This window comes from Tenrec ecaudatus, chromosome 6, assembly GCF_050624435.1.
Source record: "Tenrec ecaudatus isolate mTenEca1 chromosome 6, mTenEca1.hap1, whole genome shotgun sequence".
Taxonomy (NCBI): domain Eukaryota; kingdom Metazoa; phylum Chordata; class Mammalia; order Afrosoricida; family Tenrecidae; genus Tenrec; species Tenrec ecaudatus.
In genome coordinates, this window is record NC_134535.1 from 65,787,412 (window position 1) to 65,813,930 (window position 26,519).

General features: G+C 38.6%; 1 protein-coding gene across 3 annotated transcripts in view; it reads right to left on the reverse strand.

Moving 5' to 3' along the window:
- Nucleotides 1–26,519, reverse strand: part of MSRB3 (methionine sulfoxide reductase B3) — a 175,755-nt gene that overhangs the window by 103,048 nt on the left and 46,188 nt on the right. For all 3 annotated transcript variants that reach the window (XM_075551334.1, XM_075551332.1, XM_075551333.1), the window contains 3 exons: nt 24,897–25,023; nt 2,768–2,876; nt 1,104–1,181 (listed from right to left, as the gene is read on the reverse strand). In XM_075551334.1, the coding sequence (XP_075407449.1) occupies nt 1,104–1,181; nt 2,768–2,876; nt 24,897–24,972 (263 nt within the window). In that variant the 5' untranslated portion in view covers nt 24,973–25,023. The remainder of the gene's footprint in view (nt 1–1,103; nt 1,182–2,767; nt 2,877–24,896; nt 25,024–26,519) is intronic.

A 26,519-nucleotide genomic window follows, 5' to 3' on the forward strand; every position in this document is an offset into this window, starting at 1 on the left:
GATGTAGCCAATTTGACCGGTTGAGTTAGTAACAAGTTTAACATGGCTCAGCAACTCCCTTTAGTGTTGTGTCAACTACTCTGACACCAGCTGAAGGTGTTGAAGTGTACGGATGTGTGTTTTCTGAGAAGAAATGGGTGACAGATTTGAAGGGTCGGTTTTAACATGAAGAATAAATACACAGGAATTTGGAACAGATTCTCAATGAACACTAACGTGCACTGAGGTTTTTGCAATTGAAGAAACGATCTTTAAATTAAAAATCTCTTTTCAAGGAAACTACTGTTTCCTGTTATTTCTGGAAAATCTATAAATGCTAGTGTTTTCAAAGGGAAACATTTATAGAGAGATATTAAATGTGTTTTACAAGTTTCCTAAGAAACTTTGTAATTGTTTTATATAAATACCATTTACTCTCCATTAATGTTTTCCCCCACCCCCAGCCCACCCCAAAATCAAGATCCCCATGAAAGTATAGGCTTCTCGGATAAATTCGGTAAAAAATTTCCTGTCTTGAATAAAAAATCCATCCTTTCCAGAATACATTTTTGGAACTCATTATTTTGGTCAAAAAGTCTCTGTGCTGTCTATTTTGTAGTAAACTATTAGGATCTTTAAAATAAATATTTTTGGTGAATTCAAGAACGTTAAACTTCATATTCATTAATCTTGCATATAGAGAAGTGCCTGCTATAATTTACATGATACTTTCTTTGCTAGAGATATTGCCCTTCATGGCAGAAGTAAAAATAATCCATCTGGTGAATATTATTCAATCAGAAGGATCTATGTGAAGACCTTCAGACGGGTCCTATAAATGAGTTTAAGGCCATTGCTTCCAGAAAAATAAATAAATACACTATGCCACCAATTTTTATGCTCATCAAAATCTCTTTTATCGATCTGCTAAGTGCTACAATTATTGAGATGAACAAATTCATGATGGGCACTTTTAAGATCCACATAGTGAAAGATCTTGCCTCACTGTCTAACTAGTCATTAACCAAGAAAGTCCAGAATCACTCCAGACGGGGGTGGGGGGGGGGGACAGTCTGCTGTCATCCTGCAATATGCCCATGCCCACAGGTTTCTCACCCACTTACTTGAACAATGGCGTTCCACAAACAATGCACTTATAGACTCCAGGATCTTTGTGGTGTGTGTATTCTCCTTCGAAGGCACTGTCAGACAATAAACAGGGCATTAAAAAATTAAACATGTTATTTCTTATAGAACATAATTTGCTTAAATGACAATTCTCTAATAAATGTGTCAAGGGCTTTATGCCCTATAATGAGAACAGACCAAACATATGGAAATAGGAATATAACTAATATATTTCCAATCTATATAATAAAATATGCATATAACTACTGAAAACGAGTGGTTTAAAAAAATCAAGCCATCTAGTTATGTAATGCTTAGGGGGAAAGAGATTACTATTTTTTTAATGTCTCTAGTTTAGATTTGCTTAAAAAATATTATCATGTAAGATTTCTGCTACTCTAGAGTATCCAAGTGCGTCCATCAGAAAGTGCAGAGCAGTCCAGCACATGAAGTGGAAGAAGTCTTATTTTTCGGTTTGAAAAGGAATATTGCAGCTTGAAGGGAATATTTTTCTAAGTTAACAATCTGAAGGGCTAGGAGGTCATTCAGCTAATACAAATCAGCTGTGTGAGCCCAACAAAAAGTCTATGTACTCTGCAGCTTGTTTTTATTATCCTTTCACCCTCTTTATGAGGGCCAATTTTTTTTATAAACAGAATTTTTAAGAATGACCTAATCTCGGGTTGTTTGTGTGCATTAAATCATTGAGCTGGTCCTGGACACGACGAGACAAGCCGAGGTCCTCCTGAGCTGAGACTGGAGGCCACCGCTCGCTCATTGTGTGGCAAGAACAGGCTTTGTCAGGGATTCAACATTTGGCAAATTCAGTAAACAATATATATTATGACAGGAAGAGAGTGTTGCCTATTAGCCAGGACCCCATGTGTGGTAAAGAGCACTTTCAGTTCATGAATGAAAACAAGAAGTTACATCATTAATAAATCTGGATCAGAGGTAAGTTACGGCCTGGCGCCAAACCCCGCGGTATAAATTAGACAACAAAATGGTTGGCCCTTGGCACGTTACCTTTGAGCTGAGAGAGACTTTATTCACTAAACCAGTCTTGGAAATGAACAAACTCTTTTTTCAGGACTTAGGGCGAACTTCCAAGGACTAAAGCCATGTGAGGGCAGTTATTGAAAATATTTGACATTCCAACCACAAATGAGCCAATAAATACTTTCTCCACATGTGCTTCAGAAAGAAATTGGAGTGGGGCAGAAAGGAACTAAATTATGCTACCTTCTTTTTGCAGCCAAAATGTCTATCCTTACAATGGCCACCTTCAACAATTTCAGCATCCTGGCTCAGTGCCATGTCCCTCATGGTTTTGCTTACTGTGATGTCTTCCCAAAAAATGTACCTAAGTCGCTATTACTTCCACAGCTTGTAGTAAACTAAAAACAGGCCTTTTGCAAAAGCCCTGTGACTTTACATAAGATAGACTGTTGATTAAATGGGGAGGATAAATAAAACAGTCTTAACCTACACAATGCAATTTTTCAGGGGTATTAATTTGCAGACGTCAGCAAATGAATGCAGAGGTCTTTGATGGGCATGGAAAGGGGCTCACCGAGGGCTCACCGAGGGCGAGGGCGAGGGCGAGGGGACGGAGAGGGCGAGCTCTGGTTGAATGGCTCTTTCTTAGAGCTCACTTTACCTTTCGGTCCCTTTCTCCTGAGTGACATGGTACTGCAGGGGTGTTAGCCGCTTCCTCAGTTCCTGCTGGGAAAAGACCACCTTACAGCTCGTTTTATCCCTACATGACCCTGAAAAGAGAGAGGATAGATGGGAGAGCGAGGCTTTTGAGTTTGAATCCTGAATAATTGCTTTGGCTTGCTGCCACAGCACGGCTTCTGCATCCACTTTCCAGGGACCACACCAGTCCCTGATGCACAAGAAAGCTTACCTGAGCTACAGCTCACTGTTTCTCCCTGTGTACAAAGAATGCTTCTTCTGACCCAGGTGATTCTACTGGAGCACTGACAATGTGTCGAACTAGGTGAACAGTCACAACCTGGGAGTACCTCCTTCGCCCCCAGCGCCCTGAAATGCTTTCCCCCCACATGAATCCAATAAGCATAACTCTATCTACAAACGTGATTTATACACACACATAAGAAGGTGAGCATAGGATGATAAACCGGAACTTTCCATTGCATTATTTTGCAAGTTGGTAGACAGCTTGAAAGCGTCATCATTGAATTTCCTTTCTGGGTGCTTTCCTTACCATCCAATTTTGGTTTTTCTTTGCACCCTAAAAAATGTATTTTCCCATCACTAGGACTTGCTGTTCTCTGTGATTCTGTCAGACGCTTCACTAGGTTGTCCGGAGTTCTGAACAACAAACGTCTCCTGAAAGACTCTATCTTGCATGTAAACCACGACGCAGAGCGGAGAGAACTGAGCTACCCATCTGTATGTCATTTAGCACCAGAGAAGCAACTGCAGGTTTAAATTACATGGTATTGGATTGCAATTTCCTACCATTGGATGCTTTTTTTTTACCTTGAGTCATGTAGACTATACAAGAAGACATATCCAACCATGCATAAGTTCCCAGAAAAAAAAAAAGAATGAGAAAAATAGGAGATCGGGGACAAGCAGAGCAAAAATAAGTGGACATGCTTCCAGAGATTTTTTTCTCCCCTAAATGTATAAGGAGGTTTCAAAAAGTTCGTGGAAAACTGCCGTTATTTTTCATTCCATTTTCCCTCGACCGGTGCCGTTCCCTTGCACTTAGGGAGACTCCGCAGATTAAGGCTACGTGAATGGTGAAGTCATTCCAATGGGGTTCCAATAACAATGGCAGTTTTTGTGTCAGCCTCTGCAGACTGCAGTAAAATGTTCAGACAACACCTGTTTATGTATAGCATTTTACTTTCCTTGCGCAAATGATTGAGAAAAAATATAACTCTGGGGCAGCGCGCCCATTACTCACTGCAGAGAAATGGCTTTTCTTGGCCGTCCATCACACTGGGAGAGGGGCTTGCAGATGGTCTTAAATGAAACGATGTCTGGCCATGTTTTGAAGTAGCAACTAAAAGAAAGCGTGCTGAGGTTCCTGAATCTTGAACGCAACTTCTTTTGAAATATAAAGAAGTCTGATTTACAAGTAGAATGCTTTCTCTTTCTTTACACATTTGATGTCCCCGTGGGTTTGATAGGTGAAATGAAACTGGGGGGCAAGGGGAGGGGTAACCAGTTTCTCTGATTGAGAAATGAAAGCAAGATATCAACTCCCAGGACCAGGGCCTCCAGGACGGAGAGGTGGACTCTCTCGGAGAAAACATGGAGGTGGCAGGGGAAGAGCCCGGAGGAGCTGGGACGACACAGGCAGCCATCTTGAGCAGGCCTGCAGGCTGTCACACAGCGATGGGCCTCTGCTGACCTCCACCAGGCCCCTCGGCTGGGAAGAGCCACAAGAACAGCCTCTCAACTTACTGGATCCCCTATTACACTAGGCTGTGCCCAAAGACTACGACTTCACATCTATTTCTAATGTTGCCAGAAGGGTAGATGGAAATGGTCCTTGTCACAGGAAGCCAGCTGATGTCAAACCGACTGTTCCTACGAAAGGTGACGACAAGAAGTGAATGTTCACTCAATTCACTCTAGACTTCATGGAAGTTATCTTTCTGTGTTTGTTTGATTTGTCAGATGGCTTTATCTTCGTTAATTTTTGTCAAACAAATTCATTACTTGCAAATTTAACGTGACAGAATCTTAAATTAAAATTATTCTTTCCAATGGCATAGATAATTAAACTCTGTACAATTAAATGATTCTGTCCAAGATATTTTTGTTAATGTACATTCATTCATACAAAAAGACCAATTGTGTTCCCAGAGTCGAGAGAACTGAGCTACCCATCTGTATGTCATTTAGCACCAGAGAAGCAACTGCAGGTTTAAATTACATGGTATTGGATTGCAATTTCCTACCATTGGATGCTTTTCTGCTTTTTTACCTTGAGTCATTTACTAAGGAGTGTTCATAAAAAGTAGCTTAAAGCACAGATGCTTGCAAATCATTTACCCAAAGATGTTTCTCTCTCTTTCATTCTCCCTGTCAAAATCTCTCTTTATGGGAGAGGAGGAAAAAAAAAGAATACAACCGTTGGTCAGTATTGGTGAACCATGTCAAGTATTTGTGCAAGGAAGAAAGGTAAAATTGAACACATCTGATTGAAGTAAATAATACAAACATAAAAGCTTTACTGGTGAATGAAGGCTATTGAAGAGACTTTATTTCATAGATTAGAAATTACTTTTGATCTAAACATTCTTAAAAACAGATTGCTTTCTACTATGAACCATCTCATTAACTGCTGCAGAGAGCGCACGTTAATGGCCGGCTCTGAAAGAGTGCTGCTGGGCGCCTTTGTCCGCCTCCGTCTGTTTGGGAAGGGGCACAAGACCGCGTCCCAGCGCTTTGTCTGTCTTTCGAGATCCACTAAAGCAGCATTCACACAGATTTTGTAGGAATGCGCCCTATGTCATAGCCTACAAATTATTTGGTTTGGGTGCACTTAAAGGTCACCTTCCAAATTAGCAAAATTTTCCTACATCCTGGCTTTTCAACCTTAAATATAAATATTGTTTCCTAACTGTAAGTGAGGGTTGTTCTTTAAGAAATTCTAGTGCTTATTTAAAGTTGTCAAACTTCATACATTTTCACTTTTTGGCCATACTATGCTCTCAAAACAATTTGGCTTTTAAAGTATACCTAATAGCAAAAGGAATTATATGTATATCAGAAACAATTATTGTGATTTTATATTAAGCAACTTAGCGAGAAATTAGTGAGATTTTAACAAATTCCTTGCCACATAATTTAAAAATAATTTACTTCCTGGATAACTGAAAGTTTTGTTACATGAGCTCTTCTTGCATCAGCATCGTAGCCCAAAATTTATACACACACATATATACACACCACACACACACAAATACACACACGCTCACGTGCACAGAAAAGCTTCACTTTTATCCCAGGTTTCCCTTCTTCTATCACTTTTCTGAAGGTGTCATTGTTAATTCTGAAGATATGATTTTTATATTCTAGAGTAATTCATTGGATAGTTTCCTTTTACTATCTTCATTTAGGTACTGTAATTGTCTTATTATACAGGGTAATTTAATATTAGTATTATATGCCATCTGCTCAATGACCTCTAAATTAACTTAGGAGGATGTTAAGGAAAGGTTTTTCCTTCAGATGAATGTTTAACATTGTACTTTGAATGGGCATGTGGGTGTATATCAGCACACATAACACACACAGTATACTTAAGGGAGGTATACCATCGCTTTGCTATTTAATCCTCCCACCATTCCCTACAGGGTCCAGTTCAGATAGGTCGTATCCATTTTAAACGTAGTCCAAGGGTATGTTTCACTAAAATATGGCCAAATTCCCCTGTTACCCTGAGATTTGTTCCATGTTGTTGCCCCAAGGCTAGTGTTGCTTTAAAGCAGTTAAAACAGAAATAACCTTACAGCAAGGAGTTCACTTTCTAGCTCTGCCCGCTTCCTAGCCAACTTCTCTGGCTAAGTTTGTAAAAAAAAAAAAAAAAAAAAAGCTACCATGTTATTGTTATACAGATCACACGGTCAGAATAAATGCACACGCTACCATCCTGATTATAATGAAGTCTGAAGGTAAGCTGTATCTTACAGAGCAGCCAGTCCAGAATCTCATTATGTTACAAGACTTTCTTAGCCATTCATTTTTTGCTAACAACATCTTCAGAGGAGTCTTTGCCTCACAAGTTTTTTGTTTGTTTTGTTTTGAATGATGAAAATAAGAATTGAAGGAAGAACAGAAAACTATACTTTATACGCACTTTATATACCAGGCACACAAAGTTACTGTCACAGAATCTTACTTAATCATCTCCAAAACCCTAGGACATATATATTATACTCCCTTTACAGATTCAGCAACTGAGGCTCGGTTCGGCTACAATCTAATTACCTAAAGACGCGCAGCAAATAGCTGTATTAACATCAAGCCAAAGCTGTTTAACTCTAAGGGAGGAAAAACTGTGCTGATGCTGTCTCCTTTCTTTTTAAGTTTCATTATAACTTTCAGCTTGAAACTATCATTCATTTTCTGGTAATAAGAAAGAAGATTAATAATGACCATGGTTCATCCCAAATAGCACACTGCCTTGCATCGGCCAATGGCACAGGGTCAGGGACAAGGTTCAAATGGGATGCTCACAGAGCCTATAAAATGTTGAAAGGCTTTTTAACTTCCTGTTAAGAAGTAAATCAGCTCTGTTACCTAAATCTTAGAGCCCTTTTAAGTTATAAATCTCATATTTCAGTGTGAAAAATCAAAATAAAACAAAACCCAAAGATCTCATAACTTTAATTTTGGTTCTAAGGTCAGAAAAAAATGAAACTATTAAATATCTTCCCAAGATAATAAATGATAAGAACGTCTTGTTTTGCTTCAAATTTACCACTAGGTTAAAGCAGTAAAGTTCACCTTGAAATAGCTTGCTGCTACAGTTAAATAAACATACTTTTTTCACTATAAATTTCCATTTTCAGGTGGTTGTTATTCCCCCATATTTGAAAACTGAACAAACTAATTTTTTAAGCTAGGGATAGCATTAGACTTTTCCAGATCAGCAGGCATTTGTAAAAGCATAGCCTAGTCCATCTTTAGAAAACTCGACAGAATGTATATCATAAAGCTTTTTGAGGAGGGGTTATCTAGTAATCTAACAAAGGCTTCAGGAGAAATCAAAACACAAGCAAAGAAAAGCTCTATGCTTAGAGATACCCCATTCTTTTGAATTTCATTCCAAGGAAACATTACATAGGGAAAAATATTTCCGAAGAATAGCACTGATGTATCGGGACACTTTTGCTTCAGTTATCTGGTTTCCATGAAAGTAGGGCTATCGGACTTACTTTGATGACCACTAACCCATATATTTTCTGACTGTTTAATTAAGTCGTCAAAAATGCAGTGTGTCAGGTAGCACTTTCATTCAGTAATTACTGACTAAGCACCTACTATATGCTAGCACTATTCTAGGTACGTAAGCACTGCCTGGAGTCGATTCCCGCTCGTGCCAGTCCTGTGGAACAATACAGAACCAGCCCGTAGTGTTTTCGAGACTGTAAGCCATTGGAAACCACCAGTTGCTCTGAGGCAGAGACGGGGCTTTCTACTCCTTGGAAGAGTTGCAGTCTGGAAACGCGTCGGGGCCGTTTTGTCCTATCGGGTCGCTATGAGCTGGCCTGGACTTGATGACAGGAAGTTTGGTTTAGAAGTGTCTGTGGAAGCAGACTGCCCCATCTGTCACCCTTGGAACAAATTATAAAGCCTCTCAGAAAGTAATAGGTGTGCAAGCAAGAAGCAGGACGCAGTAAAAGTGTAGCAGAGCGAGGACCGGGAGTGAGCATTTCATCTTAAACAAAGTGGTCAAGGTAAGCCGCCCTGAGGAGCTGGCATTTGGAGAGTGAATGAGTTGGTGCTCGTCTCTGGAGGAGGAGCTTTCCAAACAAAGGGGAAGTGAGCACAGGAACAGCCAGGGTAGGAAGTTCATAGTCCAGCATCAGACCCAGAAAGCAAGAATTAGAATGGCAGTATTAGACCGGGAATTGAACAGAGACAAGCAACAATGTAAATGCGCAAAAAAGAAATACTTTATCAACAAGACCATTTACAACTACCTATCTTAATACAGACACTGCCTGGCACTTGCGCTTTAACTTCCAAGAACAATCATCCTGAATGTCCTTCTAGCAAAGTGCTACATTCAAAATAATCCAGAGACTATTTTCCTGACTCCACTTTGAGCACAAAATCAGAGGGCAGGCTTAGCTAATCTGTTTTGTCTACTTAACGTCTCCCTTTGTAGACTGTGGGTCACCCTTCCCAACATGGGGCTATGTGTAAGGAGAAGACACTTGTTGATGTCTTTGGGTGATAAGTTTTCATGCGCCTAGAGAGCAATCTCCCTTGGTTAAACAAGGAGTTCGCCTTCTGAAACGCTTCGTAGCTCCCTCCTTTAGGACAGTCTTTGAGGTCTGGCAGAGATCAGCTATGACTACACAGAGGAAGAGGTAATGATCAGAAAGTATCACTACGAGGGTCCCACTTCATACATGCACAGGTTTATTCCCAACAAAACCTGTTTAAAGATGTCTCTGTAATTAATAGATGATTGCAGACAATTTTTCTCAGTAATACATAAGACATTGTCTCATTAGCCTGACTGAAAATAAGAAAAAGGATCCCTTTTGTGCCATGGGGGAAATCTGAGGCAGGGCTAGCATGAAGTTAATAAAACCCAAGTGGATCTATTCCCAAATGATGGAAGCTTTGCAACACTGTTCCAGAACGAGGCCCACAGCACAGCAATGTGCAGACTGATCACATGGTTTAAGGGAGGTTTGGAAGATCGCAACAATGAATCCAAGGCAGAGAGGTTGGCTCAGAGGTTATGGTAACTATTTCTTGAGACGCCAAAGGGGTCATCCTGCCGTATAATCTTTAAGGATACAGAAGTTGTCATCAAGACAAGGGAGCAGTCCAAACTAAGAACTGTGAACGATGAAAACTGTATTGGGGAGAAAAAGGCCAGGAAAGTTGCATGAAGATTTTTTTTTTTTTTGGCGATTCCAAAGATGCACTTGTCTTTTTAAATTCTTACCCCATCTACTCTACAGCCCTGATCCTGCCCTTTCAGACTCCTTTCCACACAGAATTCTTCCGAACAGGTTTAGAAGTTTATATACCCTTTAGAAATGTATTGACCTAGATGAAGGTTACATTAAAAAAAGGAGTAACTTCACATTTTCATAAATTTGCTTTATAAAGGTTCCTATTACTTTGTAGTAGTATTTTTACTTAGCCCCATATAAATGTATACCTTGCATTATTTTTCCTTTTTTAAACATTCCTAATTTGTACATTAATTTTAGTTTACTATATGGCCTCCAAGGCCTAAATATAACACAAGGAAAATAGAAGTCCAAATCTAGAGAGTTGGGAAAAATTAGTTTATGTAATTATTATTTTTGGTAAATAATACTATTTTCTTTGTGATAAAAAAATTTATCTTTGTCATCATAATCATAGTTCATGCCCTTGTGCTATTTTTGGTCAATGCACAGAGTGCTAATTAACCTCAATGAACATTATAAGCATGCCAACACAATAATACCATTCTAAAACTTCTTGAAGTAAGCAAGACCATATGTTTGTTTCAATCATTTCAAGAAGTAGCATATGATCAAGAACCACTGGTACTGAAAGTAGTCCAATCATCAGTAAAGTTATTAGCCAAAAACAAGGCTCCAGGAGTTCACGGAATTCCAACTGAAATGTTTCAACAAGGTGATGAAGCTTTAGGAGCACTCACTAGTCTATGCCAAGAAATTTGGAACACAGCTACCTTAACAACCGACTTTGAACCCATTCCAAAGAAAAGTGCCCCAACAGAATATGCAAATTATAGAACATTATCATTGATATCACATGCAAGTAAAATCTTGCTGAAGATCATGCAACAATGGTTGCAGCAATACATTGACAGGGAGCTGCCAGAGATTCAGGAAGGATTCAGAAGAGGAGGCGGAACAAAGTTCTATCATTGCTGATACCAGATGGGTATTGACTGAAATCAGAGAATACCAGCAAGATGCTTCTGTGTGTTTTATTGATTGGGCCACGGCATTGGACGGTGTGGACCTCCACACACTATGGGTGGCCTTGGAAAGAAAGAATGCCGAATTCCAGGGCACTTCACTGCCTGTGCAGACCTTGTATGCGGATCAAGAGCCAGTGTGTGCGTAGAACTCGGGAGTACTGACTGCATGGTTACAATCAAGAAAGGCGGGCATCAGGTTTGTATCCTCTCATACTGTTCAGTCTGGATTTTGAGCAAATAATCAGAGAAACTGGATTATATGAAGAAGAATACAGTATCAGGACTGGAGGAAGGTTTACTAACAACCTTCAATATGCAGATGACAAAACCTTGCTTGCTGAAAGTGAGGCGCACTTGCAGTACTTGCTGATGGGGAATCAAGGATTGCGGCCTTCAACGGGGATTCCAACTTAATATCAAGGAGACCAAAATCCTCACAACTGGACACATAGGTGACATCATGATAAATGGAGGAAAGAGTGAAGTTGATGGAGATTTCATCTTGCTCGGATCCACAATCCATGCTCAAGGAAGCAGCAGTGAAGAGAACAAAGTATAGCACTGGGTAAATCTGCTGCCCAAGACCTCTTTCAAGAGTTGAAAAACCAGGATGTTAGTTTGAGGGCTGTGGTAGTCACCTTATCTGGCATCAATTTAAGGAGTAAGAGTGTAGGGGTGGAGTCTGGGCTGTCAATCTGGGGATAGCCAATGAGACTTCTGTGTTGGCATGGTCTTCTCCTCAGAATTCTGGGAAATTTGGGACTTCCCCGTTGGAGGCGGAAGACACCTCTCTCTGTGTACTACTTCCTGGGAGACACTGCAGAAGACAAACCACATGGACACAACCAGACCTCGGAAGCTGGAGAAGCCACAGAGAGACCCCCTGCCAGCACTGAGATGTTTCCAATGACACTGGATCCCAAGACTTTCTACCCACTGGCTTGTGATCTTCTGCATTCGGCATCATTGTATGTGTTTCGTGAGCCTGAAGAGGACTTTATAGATTTATATGGGAAATATGGGCTAATATCAGACTTATGGACTTAATCTGGACTCGGCTGGGATGTTTTCTCAATGTTCAGTTGCTCTTGTATATAAATCTCTTTCTTATACACATATGTGTGTCCATGGATTCGTTTCCTTAGTCTACCCAGACTAATACAAGGACTAAGCAGTGTCTGACCCAAGCCATGGTATTTTCAGTTGTCTCAAATGCATATGAAATTTAGACACCAAATTAAAGGAAGTCCAAAAAAGAACGAACCCAGGTATTTGTATTATGGTGCTAGAGAAGAATGCTGAAGGTATTCTGGACTTCCAAAAGTCTATACACTCTGTCTTGGAAGCCGTACAACCAGAATGCTCCTTAGCAAGGACAGTGAGAGTTGTCTCGTGTACTTTTGATAGCTTATCAGGAGAGAATAGTCCCCAGAAAGGACATTATGCTTGGTACAGCAGAAGAGGAGCAAAAAAGAGGAAGATCCCAAACAAGATGGGTTGACACCGCAGTTGCAACCATGGGCTTAAACGTAATTGTGAGGGCGGCACAGGCCTGGGCAGTGTTTTGTTCTGTTGTACGTAGGGTAGAACTGACTTGGGACCTAACAACATATATTTCAGTGGTCTGTTGTGAAATGATAAAAGTTGGTCTTAGGGTTCCCACAGTGAAGATGTGAATGGATAAACTGAGATATCCACATACTTTGTGTGCCCTTATTACTGGAACATGTACTCTGTGAGGTACAATTTACATGGACTAATATAGTATTTACAATTATTTTCAAATGCCTATAGTGGCTTCTGCTTTCTTCTCCCAAATTGGAAGTTGCCTGACAATATAAACTATCAAGCCTAATATTGATTCATACTTTGTACAAATATTAAATATACACAGTATATCCACAGTTAAAAGTGAGTCAAATTTCTGACCTTGCAGACTGAATATTCTAGAAGAAGAAATAAGAAAAATGTTAACAAAATGAATGTACAGTCTCAAAATAAAAGTATAGGGCAAAGACTGTACAGATGTGCTTTATACAATTGATGTATGTATATGTATGAACTGTGAAAAGAATTGTATCAGCCCCAATAAATTGTTTAAAAAAAAGTATATAAAAAACATTGAGTAAGAGAGTTAACAATAGGAACACTGACATTGTAAAATTCTGCCTACCTAGATGGATCAGGTCCAGTTACAATTAGGACATGGAAAACTCAAACCATTTGTAGAAGCATCATCTAGAGCAGTGGTTCCCAACCTTCCTAATGCTGTGACCCTTTCATACAGTTCCTCATGTTGTGGTGACCCCCAGCCATAAAATTATTTTCGCTGCTGCTTCAAAACTCTAATTTTGCTACTCTTATGAATCAGGCAACCCCAGTAAAAGGGTCGTTCAACCCCCAAAGGAGTCACAACCCACAGGTTGAAAACCGCTGATCTATAGGGACAGGGGAACAGGGAAGAAGCAAAAGGGAAGAGAACTCCATGTAAACAAGCTGATGGATGTACTGCGATCAAATATATATCCTGACAAAAGGATTGTAAGCAGTCTTACATATAAGCAGTATCAGTTAGCCTAGCAAAGCAAAAAACAACCAAAGTAAGACAGATGATCAGATTTGAAAGAGGAAAAGTTGGGGGCCTGAGAAGTAAGGAAATGATAAAAAAAAAAAAAAATTGTGCAGGCATTTTCTCACTATAAGTCAATGGAAGTAAGTGTACTACCTTCATATAAAATTTATTAAATAAATTAAGTTCTAGCCTTAATAGGAGCTAGTGTCTGGGATTGCACAATTTCTTTGAGAAAAGGCAATGGAGAGGTTTATCAGGACATTTGTTCTAATGATGCATTCATTGATAATTTTTCTGAAAGCTATAGACACCGTGTTTAAAATTTGTAATTCTTACTGGGTTGTTACCGGGTGGTAATTGTTGAATTCAAGTGTAGTAATCATTTGGGGGCATGCCTCACAGGCACCAAGAAAGACTCTACAGGCATGCTTCACCAACTCTTCAAATGCTATGCAAGCACCGACAGGAATGCTTGCATGTTAGCGTGGACTGTACGGCCCAGCACTGGGAAAGATTTAAAACACATCTTGGTCCAAAAAACACTTTCTTGCTTTGCAAAGGACATAAGTACAGACAGAATTGTTCAAGGCACTACGAATTGGCAATAGTGGACTTCAAGTCGATCTGATTGCAAGTGAAATGTCTGATTAAGTTGAGTCCCCTGTTTTTAATTTTTTTTCCTGTATAGGGCTTTACTGGAACGTCATAGCCCCTACAGAAAGGGGAAAAAATTAAAAACAGGCCGGCTCATTTCCATTCTACATTTCACATGCAATCAAAAAGACTTAGGAAAAAGGAGTGCTCTCTTTCTCATCCTTCCTCTTCCTCCAGGGAGCTCGGTCTGCAGGGGAGACCGAGTGGAAGTCACCACAAAGAGGAAGGGGCGAAGCCATTACTTAGATCAGAAGATGGAATTTTATTTCAGTAGAACATTAAATATCCCTCGTGAGAAACAAAATTTCTATCACCTGGAAATCGCTTTGCATATCTCTACAACCGCTCTATCACCCAAGTCAAAATTCATGACTAAACCTATTTAAGGACAACGGACAGAAAAACAAGTCTATGATTGCTACCTAATGGACAGCTAAAGCGGAGGCTACACAGTCCGTAGACTTCTGAGAAATTATGGAGGAAAATTTAAAGACTAGCATTACTTCTACATTTTTATTACCTAGCTAACTTAGGGGAAAAAGGTGTAAGACTACAAATGAATGACTTGCTATCTCCTTAAAGGAGTTGAGTTGTTATCTCCTTAAATGAATGAGCTGCTATCTTCTTAAAGGGCAGCATACATCTTTGCATGCCCTACACCTAGCAATATACATGGGCGAGCCAAAAGAAAAACAAGCAACCAAAGGCAAAACAAAAAAACACTGCCATCAAGTTGAATCTGACTCCTAGTGACCCCTACAGGGCAGAGTAGAGCTGTCTCTTTGGGCTGCTGAGACTAACAAACTTTATGGGAGCAAATGGCCTCATCTTACGTCCATGGAGTGACTGGTGGGCTCGAACCACTGGCGTAGTTGGCAACTCAATGCATAACCCACTGTGTCACCAGGGCTCCTGATGCATGGATGAGAGTAGGCACTAAATTCATTGTCTTTAGATACTTATTAAATGCTCTAATTATTGCTTTTTGAATCTTCTTTCTAAAAGATATTTTCTACATTATGCATTTCCCCATAGTTCTTAAATATTTTTAAAACTGCAACAATAATGTTAAGAAATCAGTGAAAGGATGAAAAGATGAATCCTTTATGATGACTAATATTCCATTAACTCTCCATGGAGTTAAGGCCTCTGAAGGAACCTAGTCCAGCACTCCCCACAGTGGATTCTATGGAAGCCAAGCTAACAGATGTTCCTCTTGAAAGGTACGGAGCGGAAGGCTCCACAGACAAACCAGATGGGAAAAAACTACCTAAGTTCTGTGGGTCTCTCAATGCAAGTGACTCGGAGACTTTCTTAAGCTGGTGGGCGCTATATAACTAATCTACAATATTCTGACTTATTTTATGCTCTACTAGAAAAGGGGCAAATTGTTTCCAACTAAGCCATGGAACAATGCTTCCCTAATACAGTGATTTTAGGATGCATTCTGATTACCAACACGATAAAAGTGTAAAAGCAGTAAATCTAAGAATCTACGAACTGGAAATATACAGTTTCTCAAATTTGATGATGGGATTGTTTTTGTTGCACAATGAGTACAACTGTTATTATAATGGGAGGAATGGCCTCCTAGTCCAAATCCCTCCTGGAGAAGCCACGGGCCAGGGAAGACACGTGACCGGTCCAGAGACACACATGGTTAACAAGAGCCAGTCTCTCCTGCCTGCAACTGCTCATCAGTTCACTCATTACATTTCACTGTGAGCTCATGCTTGGTGCTGCTTTCACATTCCGTCTATTTTCATCCTCGTGCCCAGGCTCCTCTCGCCCGTTCATGTCACTTCCTGCTCATGACATGCACACATTCCTTCAGCATCCTTCAGATAACTTCCAGTCTTTACTTCCTAGTCCAAGCAGTCACTCCCACCATTCTAGCTAGAAGGTAACATCATGCTTCTTGCTTCTTTTACTCCCTCCTTCCATAAGTAAAGAAGAAAGTATTTCTATAAAATCACAGAACAACCAAATGTCTAATTCCCTTCAGAGTTGAACCTAGTGTCCACATTTTTCACTCGAGTGTACATTCCTTAACAGAGACTACAGTACTTATAGTATGCCATTGTTTTGATACATAATATGATGATGCTAATTCACGCCATTCATTCCTTCATTCAGCAAGTATCTGTAGTACTCGCCTGTGTGTTAGGAGCCCTGGTGGTACTGGGTACATTGCCAACCCCAACGTTGACAGTTCAAACCCACCAGCAGTCCTCAGGAGAAAGGCTGGCTGTTCCTACAAAGATTTACAGTCTCAAAGGGTGTCTAGGACAAGGAATCACCTGATGGTACTCGGTTTACTTGAGTTTTAAGACAATGTAATGGACACAATTCTAGGTGCTAAGGTGTAACAATGAACTAAACAGATGGAAATCTTGTTCAGTTTACTTCATAAGAACAAAGGATTTTCTGGTAATAGAAACAGACTTCAGCTGGTCAAGTGCATCAGCTTTCTCAGATGTATCTGATGCTCCTCTCTCTTTACTTGTCCCTGTTCTCTCTCCCTTTATAGCAAGGGCCTAAAGTTGCATGGTACTGGGGGGGAAAAATCTTTTTTTTAAATGCCAGGTAATGTTAAACCAGAGGTTCATAGCTAAATGTGAAAGATTCGACAAGACTGTTAGATAAAGTTGACCACGGTGGTGATAGCACAACTCTTTGCACAATTCAATGCAATGTGAATTGCATATATTCAATTCTATAACTATAAAAAATTTACAACTATAAAAGATGTTTAAAAATGTTTTATCATTCTTAGTTTACAGAAAAAGAAAGGAGAATAAAATGTACAAAACATAAATGCCTGGCATCAGAAAGCAGAGAAACAAACTAGTAAATTCAGATTACGCCTCTTATCTGTTTCTTCATCAGTACCAATAATGTGGTGCAAACCTTGAAACTTTTCATAACGCCATCTAAAATCTACGTAAGAAACATTGAATATTAACCAAACTAGAACAGAATAGAAACAGTCTTATCATTCAGCAAGAAAATACACAGTTCTGCAACAAAACAAAATCTTATAAAAATACCTTTTTAGAATTCTGGATTTTCTTTACTTGCTTAAAATTCAAATAAGTAAATGATTTTAAATTGGCATTCTAATTGCTTCTCGGCCTTTTGGCTAAGATCAAGTGTAAATTGGCCTTCTATTCTATGTTTGCAATTATGTGGCTGAGTGTGATAAATATTTCCAGTGCTAACTACTGAGTACATTTAAATTCTTTAAGTGACTGCTCTTCTGAGCCACCTAAATAATTTATATCTTCAAGGTGTATTTTTAGAGCAAGCCTTTCAAAATGCCTAATATCAGCACAAATGTACTAAATCTACAGAAATGATTAACTAGAGAATTTAAATAAAAGAAATGGGAATTACAAATTCCAAATAAATGGTTGATTTCAAATGCAAAAATATAAAAATTGGAAACTATTTGCGCTGGCATCTGAATAAAAATCTATTTAAGGCGTTTTAAATGTAAAAGTACCTAGCAAAAGCAGACATGAGAATTACAATTCTAAGTAAAATGTTTAAGATGAAGCTGTAAACTAGAAAATATACTAAAAAAAAAACATTATCTACCCTCAACACTAGTGCTTCTGAACGACCATTCATGATTCACTCTTTCATTAAACATGTGTTTGCTGGGTAAAAGCAGCTTGTTTTTAATACATCTTTCCACTGTTAGATCACATCACTATGAATTGGTGCAGATAAATCTAATAGCTTATAGGTATGATTTCCCCAAAGTCCATAATGTTTAAACAACCTAATAGAGAATTTAAATTTGTTTTCAAATGTATAGAGTATTTCATATTCTTTAGTCATTGTCAATTAACTAGTGAATCTCTCGATCAAAACTAAAATGTTATATTTTTTTCATATCCAGTTGCTAATAGATGTTGCTATATGTTTTGTTATTAGTAATATATAATAAACACATACTTTACTGTTACTATAATAGATTATAAATAATTTATTCCACATTTAACGAACCATATGCCCAACTTCTTATTCACACAGATGCATTGTTCTATAACAATTTAGGCTTGACTAATATATATTGTCCAGATCTGACCTGGTAATTAGATAGTGCACAGCAACTTTTCAACATTAACTAAAACTCTATTTTATCACTGAGCTACTCAAACATTTTGTTTAAGAAAAATACATAGCTGCATCAGAGTACTCATTAATCAGCATTTTAAATACAATTTTCTTTAGGTTCCTAAAATATTTTGATTTCATGTAAAAAGTGAGGCATGCTTAACAGTCAACATGTTAAAGTAATAGGTCTCGAGATTCTATAAAAATTCAAAACACAGCAAAGCAAAATGTGAAATTTTCTTTCAATCTTGGGTGGTCTGCTGAAGAAAATTTAGCTGCATATAAAAGTATAAATTACTGTTAAATCAGCTATTTGGATACAAGATAAGTTAATTTATGAAAACTTGTTTTAGTTTATACAAAGTCTATACATGAAAGACAATTTCGATGAGATGTCCAAGCACAGGGAAGTTGGAATCCTATTGAAACTGGGAAAAGGTTTTGCACTCTACAAATATTGTTTGAACATAATATAAGCAGAAAAATTTGTGGTCTGTAAATCCATATGTTCCTAACTGGATATTCTTTATAGACTTTTGTTTAAGTTTTCACAGTGCACCTCTGTGCTAATGGTTTCAGGCTTCTTTCATGCTGTGAAAGAGTATAAGACTAGAGCCATCTACTGGAAAGATGGGGATGCCACCGGATCAACTCAGCCGTTTTGGAATTGGGTTAAATAAAGAATTCCATTTTTAAGTCTATTAAAAACAAATGTTAAAAAATCTTCTCCCTGCAAATGTTTTGAGAATAATGAGGGTAACAAATGTACAGATGTGCTTTATACAACTGATGTATGCACAGATTGTGATAAGAGTTGTATGAGCCCCCAATAAAATGATTTTTTTAAAAACCTCCCTGACACTGCTATGTGGTCGAATAATTTTAGGTAAAATGAAGCTAAAACACCGCTGTGACTAGGAGGCAGAGGCATGAGCAGGACAAGTGGAGGACACTCCGGTGGAAGGAAGTTTACAGTCGGAAACACTGTGTTCTCATCAGAGTATTTCTATTTGCTCCATGTGTATCTGTCTTTTAGAATGGAGGTTCTGGACCGAGTCAAAGGGCCGACCCTGAAGAGCTTCAGAAGATTTAAAATATATACCTTGAAAACTAAGAGCCAACCCACTGCCAGTGAGTCGATTCCAACTCATCCTGACCCAGAGTAAAACAGTCCCAAAGAGTGTCCAAGGTGGTAAATCTTTAAGGCTTCGAACCACCAGCCTTTGGGTGAGAAGCGTTAGCCACTAGGCCGTGTATATATTATGCACTTTCTGGGGAAGAAGGTCATAGCTTTCACAACCTAGTTAGGGAGAAGGTTCATCTCTTCACGGTCCAAAGAAATACTTCAAAAATCTAACAGAAAGTTAATCTACCCACAGAGAGGTACAACCCACTAATGACTTCACACACATACAGTGAAAATAACATCTTCAATAATGCCATCAGTTATTAATGAACTAATGATGTTCAAACTTGAATAGCAAATTTGAGAGTTGGTTTAATACATACCTGTAGTATTCCTTTTTATACATGAGAACTTCCAAGTACTACATATAAATTTGCTCCAAGGAATAAGCTTAAGTTCTTAGTTCTCATTGTATGTCTAATCACCTACACCTCAATTTTTGGAGGAAAAAGTAAATGCACTTCTTGAAAATAAACATAGACTCTGTGTTACTGAGTTTTTTCCCCCTATTTATTTAGCAGCAATGTGATTTATAGCTATAGTCACTATACTGTATTAATGAGGTAAAGCAAAAAAAGAAGAATTGGCGTTGACCAATATTCAAAATACAATCAAACTGTGCACTTTACTTTCAATCTTCCCAAGGATGCTCAAATAAATTTGCACTCTGTCATAGCTGTCACTTCACCTACATGTAAACTTTCCAAATGTTTATTCATTCATTTAACAAATATTTATTAAGTGCCAGGCACCATGCAAAGCTGTGGAACCACTAAGCCCTGACCTATGGTTATGGTTATATAGATGATATTGGAGGACTTTCAAACAAGACGTGCTGAATATGTATCTGAAGGACTTCTGATCCCTGTATCAGGCCATTATGCCATATTATAATATTTTTACAAACTGCAAAACAGCCATGTGACTCTTCAGTTTACTGGAGACTTAAGCACAACACCAAAGTCAAGAAAGAGCCACAACCATAGTCAGATAAAAGTATACTTTACCACTAAAATTAGTACAATTTAGATAAACGCCCGTAAAGGCTGAAAGCTAACGTGGTCTAAGCTATAATTTGACCTAATTTTTATCCATCATTAAAACAATGCATGAAACTGCTTCTTTATCCCCCTTCCAGTAATGCTCAGTCTTGTTTTGGGGGGAAGGAATTCTATGTCCTCCCATGGAAAATACTTCTGTCCTCCCACCACAGCCTCGCAGAGGTTTTCTTCAACTTCTCAGCCATTACTTAAGAGTGACTCTTGAGATTTGATGGATCATAAGCCAGGAGTAAAAAAAACAAATGAAAGTCTGTAAGATCATAGAATTTCAGAATTTAATAGATTATTTCACGTAAATTCCTCATTTTAAAGATGAAGACAGTGAGGCCTAGGGAGCTTTATTGACTTGCTCAAGGTCACCCAAATTAATGGCAGCAGTGTGGTTAGGGCTGACTCCTAATCCAGTGCTCTTTTTAATATACAAAGGAAACTATTTTAGGAAATTAAGAAGAAATTCTGAGAGGCAGGAGGGGGAAAATCTTTAATTACAAACATGAGTGAACCATAACTCAGAGGCACTTAATAAGCTCTAAATTAAAAATGTTTTATTAAAAAATAAGAAGTAAAGAAGTCAAAGCTGAAAAGCGACAGATCGCTCTTCTGGGATATGGCCTTCATGCAGGTCAGTCCCGTTATAATCGACTTTAAGAGCCTGTTCCAATTATTTTTTGTTTCTGGAATTATTTTTTATTGAATAATACTCAAAATTAGGGAACTGGCTAGGGAGCAGAAATCTTTTTGATTTACAGAGATTTTTGTTGTAATGGGTTTGGACCAGGGAACAGTAAATTAAAGCAAACTTTAAACTTTTATCATAATTTCCTAAATCTCTAATTTTGGCCTCTCCCTTCCTTCCTTAAAGAAAGCAATAAGGAGAGGAATTCCTATTTGAATTTCATTTTTATTCTTTAAGATGTTAGTAAGTTTATTTCATTAATATTAAATGCAATAATTCCTTCAACACTGATATATTGCTAAGAGTGAAATTTTATTCAATAAATGGATAACAAAGACTTTGCTAATAGCCATATTATAAAACATGTAGATACTCGTGGACTAATTTTTTCCTAACACTTAGAAAGCAAATGTGCTAGAATCATTCAGACATTATTCAATATGGTTCTACCCAATAAATTTATAAAATTAAAATTTTAAAAATTAAAATCAGTTTACCAGCCCAAGCTAAGAAAGAATACCAAATGGTCAAAAATTAGGAAAGTGGAGAAATGAGATTACTGAACAATCACGAAAGGAATTAATGATAATGCTGGCACTCTGTGAAAAATGGAATCAATGTCATTGAGTAGTCTATGATGCAAACTCTCACCAAAACACAATTAAAAAAATTTTTTTTTAAGTAATGAAGATAAAAATGTTTTTCTGAACTTTCCTCAGTCCTGGGTAGTAAAAATAAATTAATATTTTTAGAACTTGAGTTCTAGTAAAATAGAATGTTTAAGTAAAATAAAGAGATCAAAACAACAGACTGAGAGTTATTCCTGAAACATGAAGTGCATCTGTGGATCCTACTGAAGTTACATGAAACATGGAGCTTATCTGAACATTTAAAAGCTAAAATTCTAGCACATTTTCTTTCTTTTCAAAAATGTATTATTAATTGGGAGTTAATACATATATCATTCAATTATTGCACATTTTCTTTTTAAAGTATTACAAAAGTCAGTCCTTCAGTATATACATCTTTTATAAAAATTGACTATTTAGCAAAATCTTTGCAAATTATCTATTTATTGAAAAACTTTCACTCGTAGATACAAAGCACTGTTAAAGAAACTGTCACATTTGATAATGAAACTAATTATTGACATCTTAAAGAGGAAAATGAAGCTCCTGTCCATTGTTATTTTCTTACAGAGGGCTCACAGGGATTTGCTTTAATATCTAAGCCCTGTGCTCCTTAAAGCTGCCAATCAAGCAGGTTGAGATAAAAAAAAAAAGGAAAGATAAAGTCTTAGTATTAGAAGAATACAAATACTTATATATATTTATCCATATAAGTAGGTATAATTACAGCATGAATATTCACACATATGGTGTTTGTCACATGGCAGTTACTATATTGTTAGTACTGTTCACATTTTAATCTACTGAATTCCCACAGTAACTCTTTGGAGAGTTGCTCATTTTGCTCCCATGGAAGGGCTGGTGGTTCCAAGTGTCCCTGTGGAGCCCACTGCTCCTCAGGGCTTCGACTGCAAAGATTTCTTTCTGCTGATTTTCTCCTTCAGGCATTTTAGGATCACAGCATTAAAGATAGGGATTATTCAATTAAAACAACTTCATTATAAGACCTTTCAATGCAGTGACTGTCAAATCTAGCGGAATCCACTGAGAATGAATAAGCTGTTTCTCTAAACTCAGCCCACTCTGGGTGTTAACATGTTACAAGAACTGTGTAAGCTATGTTACAAGAACCATGCTGGGTGTTTTCACACACTTGATTGGTCCCCTTCAGTGGAAAACATAGTCATGTATAAACGTATGTAACCTTCAGACCCCAGTTATTAAATGTAGGTCGTATACAGCTATGAAACAGTTCCACATGGCCCAGGGACACAATTGGTTTAGGTTCTCCTTCACACTCGTATCTCATACAATTCAACAGATAAGCCTTGTCAGTGCTACCGTCTGAATCGCTCTCTAATCTATTCCTTTCTTTTGACTTCTTCACTAGCCTAGCAATTTTCCGTCTAGCCTCAGACTCCCTCAATATAAGCTCACGGTGGCAAGCAAGGGCGTAGTTGGGGTCAGGGGATGTTGAAGAGAGTGGCTACAGACATCCATGCATTAAACGTCACTAGCTCCTCGAGTTACCACAAATAGATATAAAATCTATTTTCAGAATTGTGTTGGCTAGGCAAATAGAGCTTCAGGACAAATGTCCTATCTCACTGTCCAATCAGGTTCTATGCCATCCCCTCCTATAGAAACAGTCTGGAATTAGCACTGACCGCCACAATGTCAACACAAGCTTTATAGAGTGCTATCATTCTAGACCCCTTCACCCCCTGCCAACATCTAAATTGCTCCGAACACCATATACGGCGCTTCAAGATTTGGCTACCCTTCCTTCATCACCACTCTCTACTTGCCCTCATTGCCCTAAGCGAGCCTTGATGCACGACCCGTCATTCTCTGAGCATGCCTGGCACTTACCACGTTTTATGTCTTGCCCACTTCTCCACATGCTAGGGATGTCTCCCCATTTCTCGGACACCGGCTAATTGCTGCGGTCACAATTTCAGATTCAGCTCAGGCACTACAGCCCGTACAGGATCCTCCTTAATGTCAAAGGCCTTCCCCTGTGCCCCGAGCCCCGCATTCCCAGAGAGAGCAGAGGGTGAGGACTGGCCTCCCCGGTGGGCCCCCAGTGTCCCAGACAGGCATGTTGGCCGTCTTGCCTCTAGACTCATCACCGTACAGCACCATGCTTCACTACTCCAATCACCATCTTGTACGCCTTGAAGAAAGCAGCCCTCTGGCACTCAGCTGATATTCAGCAAATGTTTAATGAACTTGGAATTACATTCTCTCTAATGTGGTCAGAGAAGTCCTGGTGGCACACTGGATTAAGTGCTGGGCTGCTAGCCAACTGGTTGGCATCTCTGAGCCCACCAGCTGTTCTGTGGGTGAAAGAAGAAGCAGTCTGCTTCTGGTAAGACCTGCAGCCTCAGAAAGGCCAGGAAGTGCTTCTACTCCGTCCAACAGAGTCACGAGGACTTGGAATCAACTCGGCAGCAGCAGGTTTGCTTTGTTTTTTTTCTAATGTGGTAAAAGATGTACATTACTAGAAGGTATACATAAAAATGCCCACAGAAGTGGGATTGATTTTTGTAATAAAATTAAAACATTAAAGTTATGATAGGAACACATAATTAAATCTTAAGACTTTGAAACCTCACTTGTTTAAACACTTAAAATCACATGTTTTAAAAAGCATGATCTTTCTAATTTCAGAACCAACTGGCCTGTGCTATGTACTCTGTTTATTTGGGCATTATCAACTAGAATGTTCTATTTTTAGCTACAATGAATAACTAATAATTATGCTAAGGTTGCTCTTTTTATTTTTGTTTGTTTTCTAAAAGAATGGCTTCATGTGAAACAAAAAGCATTCCTATTACTCTTTGCTCAGAAAGAAGTCCTACGCTGTGTGATTTGAGGCACTTTTTTATCAAGACTTCCAGCCCCTTCTGAGCATTATGACTTCAGATGTGCAATGTGCATTAAAGAACAAAAAGCTATCATGAAATATTAGCGACAATGACACACTGGGCAAGGAAACTGGACAGTGTTGCCCAGAGTCGTACAGACTGTGGAAATGAATGTTACTCTAAGTAGAGTGGTAATTTATAACCAATTTCCGCTTTCAAATTAGGGCCCAAGTAAAAGAAAACGAAGTTTAGCAAAGCATTCTGGTGTATCATTTCCTGCAGCAGACACACCCCCTCGGACCAGGGCCCTCACTGTGAGCAGGCAAGGAACAGCAACCTGAAGGCAGCCCACAGGCTCGCAGGGCTGCGGGCTGGCTCTTCGTCACCAGGTGCAGCAGGTTGAACGCAGACATCACTGGGGTATCTTCACCACCAAAACCAGAGGCCAAGAGCACAGGCAAGAGCTGAGTAGGAGAAAAAAGACCAAAAAAAAAAAAATTAAAACAGCTCAACGTTACACACATCCATTGCACAACTGATGGATAAGGTTTTATCTGGAACTTAGCACACACGGTGATAAAACATTTTAAATGCTTGTTTCTCAGATGGTTAATTAACATCTTATGATGAAAGTACACATGATATAATAGCACAGTATGTGGACACAGCATGCAAATGGTTGAAAGAAGTGGTGAAATTTAAAAGTTGAAAGGATTTAGCATTTACTAAGCTCCTACTATGTGACAGGCACTGGCTTAGGCCTATAGTCCACATGGTATTGTTTATTAGTACAATAAACCTAGAAGCTAAGTCGCACCGCCAGTATATATATATATGTGAGGGAACCCAAGCTCCAAGTCCAAAGGCACACAGCCAACAAGCAGGGAGAGAATAAAGAGGGAACCCTGTAATATCTGAGCACAAATACCGGACTCACTTAGTCCAACAACTATTTGCAAATCTCTCTCCCCTGGAAAATGTTGTAAAATATTGTAAGATTAAGAGATTTCTTTTGTGCCAAATCAGGGGGGAAATCAGAGATTTTACTTTAGAAAAGCATTAAGTTTGAAAAAGCATGATAAATATAGATTTTCATTGAAATTTATAATTTCTAGATCAATTGTGTGACTAATATTCATGGCCTAACATTTAAAAGGGCAAATGTCTTTTTTTAATTTGGAAAAATGAATCATATGGAAGAATTTCAAAATTATGTACATGTTGAACAGTAGGGAAAGTTCAGATTTTAGAATTTCTAAAAAGGTTTTATATACTATTTCAGTTGGTAAAGGGAAAGAAGAACTTCAAATGGAAATGGAAAATAATAGGCAATATTAACGCCAAATATTTTATTTAAATCAGCATAGTAAATGGCTTCACCACTAAATGTCCAAAAATGGATGTCAAATTACTGTCTTGTTCATTTCCTACCCCCTCCCGCCCCCACATCATCCCCTGCTCCCCACAAAAAAATGTCAGTCCCTGTTCTCTTCTGACCTCCTTGAAGAACAAACACAGAACACACAGCAACATATTTTACCAAATCACTCTGGAGTATATCTGACAGAAATCTGCTTGTATTAACATGCCTGAACTCTGACTTCTCCAAACTAAACTCACTCCAAAAGTAAAACACTTTTGCATTACGAAGGGAGACAAAGGGGGGAGAGGGAAGGTAAGGATCACAATGCACAGCCTGAAAGAACCATTAAACATAAATAAACATGCCGTTTGAGAGTGAATGCAGAGCAGGGACAAGAGAGCATTCCTTTGGAGCAGACTACTGACTAATAAAAGATCAAAGGTCTATACCTCGCAACACTGTAACTAAGAATGTATTTCTTCCTTGCGACCTATAAAAGTGTGCGCAGTAAATGTAATTACTTAGCAAAGCTACAGCCTAGTTGTGCTCCCGCAGCTCACCATAAAATGTCTTCCTATTCGTTCCATCAACTGCTGC